General features: G+C 45.4%; 1 protein-coding gene across 1 annotated transcript in view; it reads left to right on the forward strand.

The window, feature by feature from the left end:
* Positions 1 to 12,334, forward strand: part of LOC124794099 (venom serine protease-like) — a 283,573-nt gene that overhangs the window by 142,964 nt on the left and 128,275 nt on the right. The window contains exon 2 of the mRNA XM_047258072.1: positions 7,968 to 8,199. Within this exon, the coding sequence (XP_047114028.1) occupies positions 7,969 to 8,199 (231 nt within the window). The 5' untranslated portion in view covers position 7,968. The remainder of the gene's footprint in view (positions 1 to 7,967; positions 8,200 to 12,334) is intronic.

Here is a 12,334-nt window from a genome sequence, read left to right on the forward strand (position 1 = left end):
AACGTCCAGAGCGGCAGGGGAGCGCCACTCGCGGGCGCGGACCGAAAAGGGAACACCAGGAGGCCACCACCGCAGATGGAGGCGGCCAGAGCGGGCGCGGACGGAATAGGGAACGTCCAGAGTGGCAGGGGAGCGCCACTCACGGGCGCGGACCGAGAAGGAAACACCAGGAGGCCACGACCGCAGTTGGAGGCGGCCAGAGTGGGCGCGGACGGAATAGGGAACACCTAGACCGGCAGGATAGCGCGACTCGCGGGCGCGGACCGACTAGGGAACGGGAAACAGAAACCAGGCACCGGGCAGGCATAAATATGCGACCCGGTCCAGCAAGCAGCCAGTCTCAGGGAACACTTGATGAAGACGTCAAGTAATGACATCGAAATATCGTGTTTGGAAGACGATGATATCCGGCAGAAAACCCGATTTCCACGAGATGTCATCAAATCGCCGGGAAAGTCTAAGAAATTACATTATTGACTCGCGTTAAATTGGAAAAAGTATTGAGGTATGGATGAAAAAATATCGACGTACCGGCCTATAAAATATCGGCTGCACATTGTAAATATACTGCCAGTTTTAGATCTATATATTTAAGTATTGATTTATTATTAGATATTCTGTACATCAACAAGCTAGCTGCCTGCATATCCCCGTTAGAGCAAGAACAGAGAGGAAAACGATTACCACTTTGCTAACAATGGCAACTGCATGCAAGTGGCATGATAAAAGTTGCCTGATGGGTCCATCGTTCGGTTTCATCACAATCGGATTTGTCAGGAACACTCCATGCCGACTTCCCTGTCTTCATTTCTGCAAACGTCAGCGACCTGGCAGCTATAGTAATGTTCTATTATAATTTCAAAAGAACAATTTCATATATTTACGGGAGATTGCGAAAAAATATAATATGAAATAAAAATATCTCCACTCGATACTGCCATTTTGATATTGATTAATTATACAGCAGCATTATAATTAAAGTTAAAGTTTCAAAATGCTGCAGAAAGAACAACACTGGTCAGAGTGACTTAAAATTGCAAAGAAATATTATCGGAGAAGGGGGGAAAAGTATGGCGGAAGAAAAAAAATGGTGTGAAAATTAATCATTAGATGGTGCTGCATGTGTCGGAAAACGAAAATGAAAACACCTGTCATGCGCACGACCCATTAAAGTTGGTATAAACACGCCGGGTACTCGGCTTTTCCTCCTTTCGCGTCGGCGTCGTTCGCCATAACTGTGTTAATGCAGGATCGCGCTCTGCTTGTAAAGCTGTGTTACAAGAATGATTGTGCACACGTCGCTCAACAGAAGTTCCGGACACTGAAGGGTTTGAAGAAAGGCGTTAGTCCGATGACTGCCATGGGTCTGGAGAAAATGATTCGAAAAGACAGGTTCTGGTTGAGGGATGAAACGAATTAATTCGACGTCAGTGGAAGCAGTGGCCACAGCAATGCAGGAGGAGACGAGTGGTGGTGTGCGAACGTGTAGTGCATGGAGAATTGCCCGAACACTGTGCATACCCGTGAGCACGGTGTGTAAAATCCTAAAAAAATCATTCTTTGCTATCCATTCAAAATCACCCATGTGCACGAGTTTCTTCCTGTTGACCTGCCAGCAAGAGAGACCTTTGCTTTAGAATTTCTTGCTCGCATGGAAGTGGAAGATTTTGTGGACAGACGAAGCCCACTTCTATCTGACAGGATACGTCAATTCAAAGAATTGTCGAATATGAGCAACAGAAAATCCACACGCAAATCAACCAGTACCACTTCATCCAGAAAAGGGTACTGTGTGGTGTGGGTTTACGACATCATTTATTACAGGGCCATATTTTTTCGAAGACATAGGTGCTTCCCGTCCTGTTACCTGTACCGTCACTGGTAAGCGCGATGAGTGTCTTTTGCGCAACCACGTCATTCCACCTCTCCGGCAGTGTGGATGGGATTATCTATATGCAAGACGGCGCACCTCCGCACATTACAAATCCAGTTAAGCAGCTGCTGAAGCACCATTTTGGAAATGCTAGAATTATCAGCCGCCATTTGCCTACAGCCTGCCGGCCGGGGTGGCCGAGCAGTTCTAGGCACTACTGTCTGGAAACGCGCGACCGCTACGGGCATGGATGTGTGTGATGTTCTTAGGTTGGTTAGGTTTAAGTAGTTTTAAGTTCTAGGGGACTGATGACCTCAGAAGTTAAGTCCTATAGTGCTCAGAGCCATCTTGAACCTACAGCCTGGCGTCCCGGTCACCTGATCTTAATTCGTGTGACTTCAGGCTGTGGGACTATCTGTAAGATATTGTGTTCAGTGTTCCGATTGCAACCTCAGCTGCATTGAAGACACGCATTGTGCAGTACATTCTGAACGTGACCGCGGAAACACTTCGATCGGCTCTGCCTCGTGATGACTGGGTGTTGTGTGACGTCCTTAGGTTAGTTAGGTTTAAGTAGTTCCAAGTTCTAGGGGACTGATGACCATAGATGTTAAGTCACATAGTGCTCAGAGCCATTTAAACCAACTTCGATCGGTTGTGGAACATGCTGTTTCTCGATTTCAACTTGTTGCAGAAAACGGTGGACAGCATATTGAAACAGTGGACAGCATACTGAACATGTTTTGCGCCAGTCACACGGAAATTAATAAATTGATCTGATTTTGACTGATGCTTTTTATACGGTTTTAGCTTCAGGACAATTAAAAAAATCGATGTGATTTATGCTTTTTATGCGGTTTTTGGCCTCAGGGCAATTAAAAACCGATGTGATTGATGCTTTTTATGCCGTTTTTGGCATCAGGACAATTAAAAACCGATTTTCCCATCCGATGCGATATGACCTTGCCGTGGTGGGTGGACTTACATAACTAACAGTATAACACCTGCACACCCAAACACACTGAGTAGTACAGCTTGTTTAACGTCAAACGTACACCTTAGGCATTGTTGTATGATTCGTTTGTCATTTGTTCTTCAGCCATACGTTTTCCCCCTTCTCCGACAATATTCGGTTGCAATTTGACGTCATTCTGACCAGTGCTGTTATTTCTACAGCAGTTTGAAAATTTAATTTTAATTATAGTCAACCTGTATATCGGGGAATAATATCGCTGATATGTGTCGGTAATTTTTGGAAAAGTGTCAGTATATCGATATTTCCTCAACATCCCCACTTGATAGCACTTCGGAACTCAAGAGTGATTCTTTCTGCTGATTTCATGGGATTTTTTGCAGCCACCCTGCGTAAAGCTTGATGGCGCCTGTCCGTCAGTACACGAGATCTGCCTGCCTAGTTTCGGTTCAGCTGTGGTTGTTCCTTTGCTTTTCCACTTCACAATCACATCGCCAACAGGCAGCTTGTGCAGGTTTAAATGGGTTGAAATGTCCCTGATGAATTTATTGCTCATGTGACATCCAGTGAAAAGCCCACGTTTGAAGTCACGGGCTGTCTCGACCGATCGATCGTGCAGTCACTGTTTCTCTATTGACAACACGGGTCAGCCTTTCGTGACATTAGTGGTCAGTTCGCCATTATATAGCGGTGTCCGGATAAGTTTGGTCTGATAGTGTATTTGTTCCAACAAAGGATGTAGTTCATTTATGTTCATAGACATGATTTTAAATATGGCATGACGATAAATGTTCATACAATATTGGTGTACCTATAACTCTCTTTCCTCGTCTTTATTGCAGTTTCTTTTAGAAAAACAAATAACTTGTATAATCTCGTACATTTACAAAACGTGCAGTTCATTAACATGACAATTTTCATTTCATTTTAAAACAATCAACAACTCGAAATACTTTTAATCTAATGTGAATAGCTGCTGGAAATACGCCTAATACTCTGCCACAGGGAGGGGATTCCATACACCTAGATTCCCCTAAACCACACCGGCTGCGGTTGTTACATGCGCTCACTACTAAGAGACAGTGAGCTTCGTTCAGTCTGTTGCAGGTACTTGTGGCGGCTATTGAAACAAAACAATTTATCGGAACAGTTGGTTTTCAGTGACCAAGCCATGTTTTATGTATGTGTCTGAAGCACTGAATATCCACACGATTGACCTAAATTTAACGTATTTTGTGCCACGTCGTCATTAAAAGTTTTCGGGCTTTTTTTGCGGAGAAAGCTGTTATTGGTTTTGTACACCCAGACATGCTGCAGGAATGGCTTATGCCACAATTATAGCAAGACAGTGGAGACTTCAGTTTGCAACAAGACCACGCCATCTTTCAGATTTCTTTTTTACATGTCATGTTCTGTAGGGCCAAATTGAGCAGCTAGTCTTCATGGTCATGGAACCAGTTAGTACATGAAATTATAACAGAAGAGTAATAATAGATAAAATGAAACGTATACGAATCTTATGCAGGCGACAAGCCGTAAGTTTAAATAAACATGATCAACAATGTAACACAGGAATTATCGTATTTTGTTAAATTTTTCCATGTGTTCCTTGACAGAATAGAAGGAGAGGGCCATGAAGAAACTCTCCAGTTTACACTTGAAAGTGCATGGATTACTGTTTTCGATTTTTGAATTCCCATGGCAGCTCACTGAAAATGGATGCAACAGAATATTGCACGCCTTTCTGCACAAGTCAAGGAGGTGCTGCCTAGTATTAACTGAGTGAAAGCTGCCAACTCTTGGGAATAAGCCGATATTGTTAACAACAAACGACGTTAAATAAAATGTGTATTGTGAGACCAGTATCAGAATTCCCACATTATTGAGCAGGAGTCGACAAGAGGTTCGGGAACTTACACCACACATTGCTCGAACCGCACACTTCTGAGCCAAAAATGCCATTTTTGAATCAAAATATAACACCACGCGTCACAAGCGAATGAAAATAAGCAAAGTAAACAACTTTTTGTGCTGAACTATCATTTATTTCAGATACTGGCCCAATGGCAAATAAAGCAGGATTTACTTTTTGAACAAGGTCCTGGATGTAGGTGGGCTTTGCACGACAGTTTACTATCCATCTGAACGCCTAGAGATTTGAACTGTTCATTCTCACTAATCATATTTTCGCGATTACCTCAGTGGCGAACTGGACTGGACGTCCTCCCCATCATAATTCTCTTCCTCGGAGGCCCCCCCTTATCTCCAAGTGATTTCTTCCGATTTGGTTATGTCAAAGATTTTGTGTTTCTACGTCTGCTGCCACTTAATTTGGAAGAGTTGCAGGGAAGAATGATTAATATGGTCGTTCACAATGACTTGTTGCCACGTGTATGGCAAGAGTTTTACCACCGTATTGACGTTAGCTGGGTCACAAACGGAGCCCACATCGAGTACCAGTGATGTGAGTTAAGAGCTTGGAGAGATTCTCTGTCTACTGATATATGTCTATTTTCTGTATGTGTTGTAGTTTTCACGGCATGTCTCTTTAAATCTTGTACCGGGTGATCAAAAAGTCAGTATAAATTTGAAAACTGAATAAATCACGGAATAGTGTAGATAGAGAGGTACAAATTGACATACATGCTTGGAATGACATGGGTTTTTATTAGAACAAAAAAAAAAATACGAAAGTTCAAAAAATGTCCGACAGATGGCGCATCATCTGTTCAGAATAGCAATAACTAGCATAACAAAGTAAGACAAAGCAAAGATGATGTTCTTTACAGGAAATGCTCAATATGTCCAACATCATTCCTCAACAATAACTGTAGTCGAGGAATAATGTTATGAACAGCACTGTAAAGCAAGTCCGAAGTTATGGTGAGGCATTGGCGTCGGATGTTCTCTTTCAGCATCCCTAGAGATGTCGATCGATCACGATACACTTGCGACTTCAGGTAACCCCAAACCCAATAATAGCACGGGCTGAGATCTGGGGACCTGGGAGGCCAAGCATGACGAAAGTGGCCGCTGAGCACACGATCATCACCAAACGACGCGCGCAAGAGATCTTTCACGCGTCTAACAATACGGGGTGGAGCGCCATCCTGCATAAACATCGTACGTTCCAGCAGGTGTTTATCAGCCAGGCTTGGGATGATGCGATTCTGTAACATATCGGCGTACCTCTCACCCGTCACGGTAGCTCTTGCTGTCCAGCGCCATCTGTCGGACATTTTGTGAGCTTTTTCTTTTTTTTGTTCTAATAAAACCCCATGTCATTCCAAGCATGTGTGTCAATTTTTACCTCTCTATCTGCATTATTCCGTGGTTTATTAAGTTTTCAAATTTATACTGACTTTTTGATCACCCGGTATACAGGGTGTTACAAAAAGGTACGGCCAAACTTTCAGGAAACATTCCTCACACACAAATAAAGAAAAGATGTTATGTGGACATGTGTCCAGAAACGCTTAATTTCCATGTTAGAGCTCATTTTAGTTTCGTCAGTATGTACTGTACTTCCTCGATTCACCGCCAGTTGGCCCAATTGAAGGAAGGTAATGTTGACTTCGGTGCTTGTGTTGACATGCGACTCATTGCTCTACAGTACTAGCATGAAGCACATCAGTACGTAGCATCAACAGGTGAGATTTCATCACGAGCGTGGTTTAGCAGTCAGTGCAATGTTTACAAATGCGGAGTTGGCAGATGCCCATTTGATGTATGGATTAGCACGGGGAATTGCCGTGGCGCGGTACGTTTGTATCGAGACAGATTTCCAGAACGAAGGTGTCCCGACAGGAAGACGTTCGAAGCAATTGATCGGCGTCTTAGGGATCACGGAACATTCCAACCTATGACTCGCGACTGGGTAAGACCTAGAACGACGAGGACACCTGCAATGGACGAGGCAATTCTTCGTGCAGTTGACGATAACCCTAATGTCAGCGTCAGAGAAGTTACTGCTGTACAAGGTAACGTTGACCACATCACTGTATGGAGAGTGCTACGGGAGAACCAGTTGTTTCCGTACCATGTACAGCGTGTGCATGCACTATCAGCAGTTGATTGGCCTCCACGGGTACACTTCTGCGAATGGTTCATCCAACAACGTGTCAATTCTCATTTCAGTGCAAATGTTCTCTTTACGGATGAGGCTTCATTCCAACGTGATCAAATTGTAAATTTTCACAATCAACATGTGTGGGCTGACGAGAATCCGCACGCAATTGTGCAATCACGTCATCAACACAGATTTTCTGTGAACGTTTGGGCAGGCATTGTTGGCGATGTCTTGATTGGGGCCCATGTTCTTCCACCTACGCTCAATGGAGCACGTTATCATGATTTCATACGGGATACTCTACCTGTGCTGCTAGAACATGTGCCTTTACAAGTACGACACAACATGTGGTTCATGCACGATGGAGCTCCTGCACATTTCAGTCGAAGTGTTCGTACGCTTCTCAACAACAGATTCGGTGACCGATGGATTGGTAGAGGCGGACCAATTCCATGGCCTCCACGCTCTCCTGACCTCAACCCTCTTGACTTTCATTTATGGGGGCATTTGAAAGCTCTTGTCTACGCAACCCCGGTACCAAATGTAGAGACTATTCGTGCTCGTATTGTGGACAGCTGTGATACAATACGCCATTCTCCAGGGCTGCATCAGCGCATCAGGGATTCCATGCGACGGAGGGTGGATGCATGTATCCCCGGTAACGGAGGAAATTTTGAACATTTCCTGTAACGAAGTGTTTGAGGTCACGCTGGTACGTTCTGTTGCTGTGCGTTTCCATTCCATGATTAATGTGATTTGAAGAGAAGTAATAAAATGAGTTCTAACATGGAAAGTAAGCGTTTCCGGGCACATGTCCACATAACATATTTTCTTTCTTTGTGTGTAAGGAATGTTTCCTGAAAGTTTGGCCGTACCTTTTTGTAACGCCCTGTATTCCTAGCCACAGTAATACCGTACCGTAGCGCGCGCGACAGCCGCGCTAAATTTCTAGGGTTTATAAACGGAATTTCGTTTGGGGGTATGACCAATTATATAGACATTAAGGCGGAGGACACTGAGGAGATGCAGCAGTGGTGGGTGGGGTGTTGCAGAATGCGAGAGGCCCTGTGGTTGGTGGTGGTGGCGGCGGTGGTGGGTGCGGCACGCGGCCAGAACTTCACCGGCTGCGACCTGTACCAGGAGGTGGCGGTGGGCTCCACCTACATCCTCTCTTCGCCGCTGTACCCCAACTACTTCCAGGGCGCGTACGCCTGCCGCTGGAACGCCGTCACGGACGCCGCCGCCAAGGTCGTGCTCAGCTGCGACCCCTTCAGCCTGCCAGCGGTAACTCTGCCAGTCTCATCACCACGCATTTACTGTACGCGCAATGTAACTCGATAGATGTCACGGACGACACCGGGTGCGGAGGTATCGATACACGTCGACCGGTATTCACTATTTTCCACTAGATGCAAAACTCATTTACGAAACAATATTTTTTTACAGTATCATTGTAAAGAAGTATTTCATAACCTGTAGCATCATGACTTCTGTTTCGATTACACATAAAGATATTTACATTATTGTGCAAAATAGTTTAAACGGTTGTTATCTCCGCGTGTCCTTTTATTTCGCAGGAACACTGTTGCATTCTTGCCCATGGCTGCTGAGGGCCACTGTGTGACTGGGCCCCATCTCAAATACAAATTTTATTGTCATTTTAAAAGAGGTTTGATATTGTTTAAACATACCACATTTCGGGGAATATTGTAAAAAAATACTTATTGGGATGAAATATAGAACAAATACACTCCTGGAAATGGAAAAAAGAACACATTGACACCGGTGTGTCAGACCCACCATACTTGCTCCGGACACTGCGAGAGGGCTGTACAAGCAATGATCACACGCACGGCACAGCGGACACACCAGGAACCGCGGTGTTGGCCGTCGAATGGCGCTAGCTGCGCAGCATTTGTGCACCGCCGCCGTCAGTGTCAGCCAGTTTACCGTGGCATACGGAGCTCCATCGCAGTCTTTAACACTGGTAGCATGCCGCGACAGCGTGGACGTGAACCGTATGTGCAGTTGACGGACTTTGAGCGAGGGCGTATAGTGGGCATGCGGGAGGCCGGGTGGACGTACCGCCGAATTGCTCAACACGTGGGGCGTGAGGTCTCCACAGTACATCGATGTTGTCGCCAGTGGTCGGCGGAAGGTGCACGTGCCCGTCGACCTGGGATCGGACCGCAGCGACGCACGGATGCACGTCAAGACCGTAGGATCCTACGCAGTTCCGTAGGGGACCGCACCGCCACTTCCCAGCAAATTAGGGACACTGTTGCTCCTGGGGTATCGGCGAGGACCATTCGCAACCGTCTCCATGAAGCTGGGCTACGGTCCCGCACACCGTTAGGCCGTCTTCCGCTCACGCCCCAACATCGTGCAGTGGTGTCGTGACAGGCGTGAATGGAGGGACGAATGGAGACGTGTCGTCTTCAGCGATGAGAGTCGCTTCTGCCTTGGTGCCAATGATGGTCGTATGCGTGTTTGGCGCCGTGCAGGTGAGCGCCACAATCAGGACTGCATACGACCGAGGCACACAGGGCCAACACCCGGCATCATGGTGTGGGGAGCGATCTCCTACACTGGCCGTACATCACTGGTGATCGTCGAGGGGACACCGAATAGTGCACGGTACATCCAAACCGTCATCGAACCCATCGTTCTACCATTCCTAGACCGGCAAGGGAACTTGCTGTTCCAACAGTACAATGCACGTCCGCATGTATCCCGTGCCACCCAACGTGCCCTAGAAGGTGTAAGTCAACTACCCTGGCCAGCAAGATCCCCGGATCTGTCCCCCATTGAGCATGTTTGGGACTGGATGAAGCGTCGTCTCACGCGGTCTGCACGTCCAGCACGAACGCTGGTCCAACTGAGGCTCCAGGTGGAAATGGCATGGCAAGTCGTTCCACAGGACTACATCCAGCATCTCTACGATCGTCTCCATGGGAGAATAGCAGCCTGAATTGCTGTGAAAGGTGGATATACACTGTACTAGTGCCGACATTGTGCATGCTCTGTTGCCTGTGTCTATGTGCCTGTGGTTCTGTCAGTGTGATCATGTGATGTATCTGACCCCAGGAATGTGTCAATAAAGTTTCCCCTTCCTGGGACAATGAATTCACGGTGTTCTTATTTCAATTTCCAGGAGTGTATAAGGAGTGTTCAAATAGAAAGATACGAAACGTCGTGACAACCAAATGGGTTGGAATTTACTTATGTCACTTTGGGATGACGTAGTGAGACATCTAAGTGTGCAAATGTAGTGTTGTCACCTTCCTCTACAAACTTCGAATCTGTGTCTTAAGCATGCAGGGTGATGCTCACCGCCGGCGGTAATGGCCGAGCGGTTCCAGGCGCTTTAGTCTGGAACCGCGCGACCGCTACGGTCGCAGGTTCGAGTCGTGCCTCGGGCATGGATGTGTGTGATATCCTTAGGTTAGTTACGATTAAGTAGTTCTAAGTTCTAGGGGACTGATGACCTCAGATGTTAAGTCCCATAGTGCTCAGAGCCATTTGAACCATTTTGATGCTCACCGTCTTTTTCGACGTCCGAAATACAATACTCATCGCATTCCCTGAGCACGGAAAGAGCATTGGCAGTGACGTGCACTATGAGACGCTCCGTAGCCTCGTCAAGTCCGTCACGAGAAGGGTTGGGTTGTTTTGGGGAAGGAGACCAGACAGCGAGCTCATCGGTCTCATCGGATTATGGAAGGACGGGGAAGGAAGTCGGCCGTGCCCCTTGAAACCGTCACGAGAAAACGGCCTGGGTTGATCAGGGAGGGAGTGATTCTGCTCGGCAATAACACGCGTCCACACGTCTCCAAGACCACACAAAATGTAATGGCAAAGTTGAAGTGGGAGAAGCTTGGGCATCCGCCCTACAGCCCAGAAATGTCGCCTTGCGACTTCCATGCGTTTGGTCGCCAAGAAAACATCTCAAAGCGAAGCGCATCAACTCGGACAACGAACTGAAGGACACAATGGAGAACTGGCTCCTGTCCAGCCACGGGAATTCCGGGAACAGGCAATCCTTCAGCATGTGAAACAGTTGTACTCAAGTCTCCGGTGATTACTTTTGAACAAAGGCTTCAATTATACCCACGGTGCTATTTCGTATCTTTTCTTTCGATCACCCCTAATTTCTTATTAAACACGAAACATACACCCACAACTGCAATGTGTAGTATTCATCATACGAGGTACTGCAGACGAAATTCGAACGTACTAATAGTTGTTTATGTTGCAGTAGGATGAATCAGAGCACACAGTAGTACAAACGCGTGTATTGTCTAGCCATTATTTATAGTTCGCATCTTGCATGCAGTGTTATTCTCTATTACAGACAATCGAGTGAATTATACAGTCTGTGACATGACCTTGTGTTGAATTTAAAAAACAGAAGCCCCCGAAGAAATTACGTGAAGTGTTTCGACATGATGCAGAAAGTTTACACAGGGTGTCGCAGGAGTAATGGTCAGTATTCAGGAATATGACAGGAACGATCATTCGAAACAAAAAAAAGGTCCAGTATACATGGGCTCTAGAATGCATACCTTATGACCTATGAACACTTCTTAATTATAGATACTGTGAAAGAAATTTCTTCTACTTCAAGCTCTTTGCCTTCCATATTATGTGAGGTGGTGGTATGAACCGAAACAAGAAAAAATGTCCAGTAAACATGACTCTGAAGTGCACTAGAAGAGATGCGTTTCACAGCAGCAAAGATGAACAAGTGCTCATAGCACCTATTTACCAGACATTTTTGATTCGAATGGTCGTTCCTGTCATATCCCTCAATTGACCATTCCTCCTGGGACACTCTGTATACCGGTGCATCGGAAGGACTGTTTCTAATTTTCTGATCTATAGAGGACATGAACATAAACATTTCTTATCAATAATAGAGTGTTTGCAGGTATTTAGTTCTTTATGCAAAACCAGTGCTCGTCACTTAGATTTTAGGTGAGTTTATTTCGGTTGTAATTCTCACCATGTAAACAATTAAATATTGAAGTTTGTTTATATTAAGTCACAGAATAACTTCTGTGAAATTTGTTTACTTAGTTCCGAACATTAAAGTCTGTAAACCTATGCTTCTACGAAAGTGCTGAGAGACAGGCTTCCTGATTGCAGAACTGACCTAATTTTTTCCAGAGTACATTTTTTGCATTCACATTTCTGATTTCCACACATATTTTCACTCATATTTATACTATATGGATGGCAGTTACAAATTTAAATAATGTATATAAATGTAGTTTTCATTATAATAATTTCGTGGAAGAAAACAGTTTCTAGCAGACTTGTGCCACTGGAAGATCGTACTTTAGTGAATGTTGGTCTGGAAGGTAGTGATAAAGACAGGTATTAGGAACGCAAGACCATCACAGTTAAGGACCTGTAT

This window comes from Schistocerca piceifrons, chromosome 1 (assembly GCF_021461385.2).
Source record: "Schistocerca piceifrons isolate TAMUIC-IGC-003096 chromosome 1, iqSchPice1.1, whole genome shotgun sequence".
NCBI lineage: Eukaryota > Metazoa > Arthropoda > Insecta > Orthoptera > Acrididae > Schistocerca > Schistocerca piceifrons.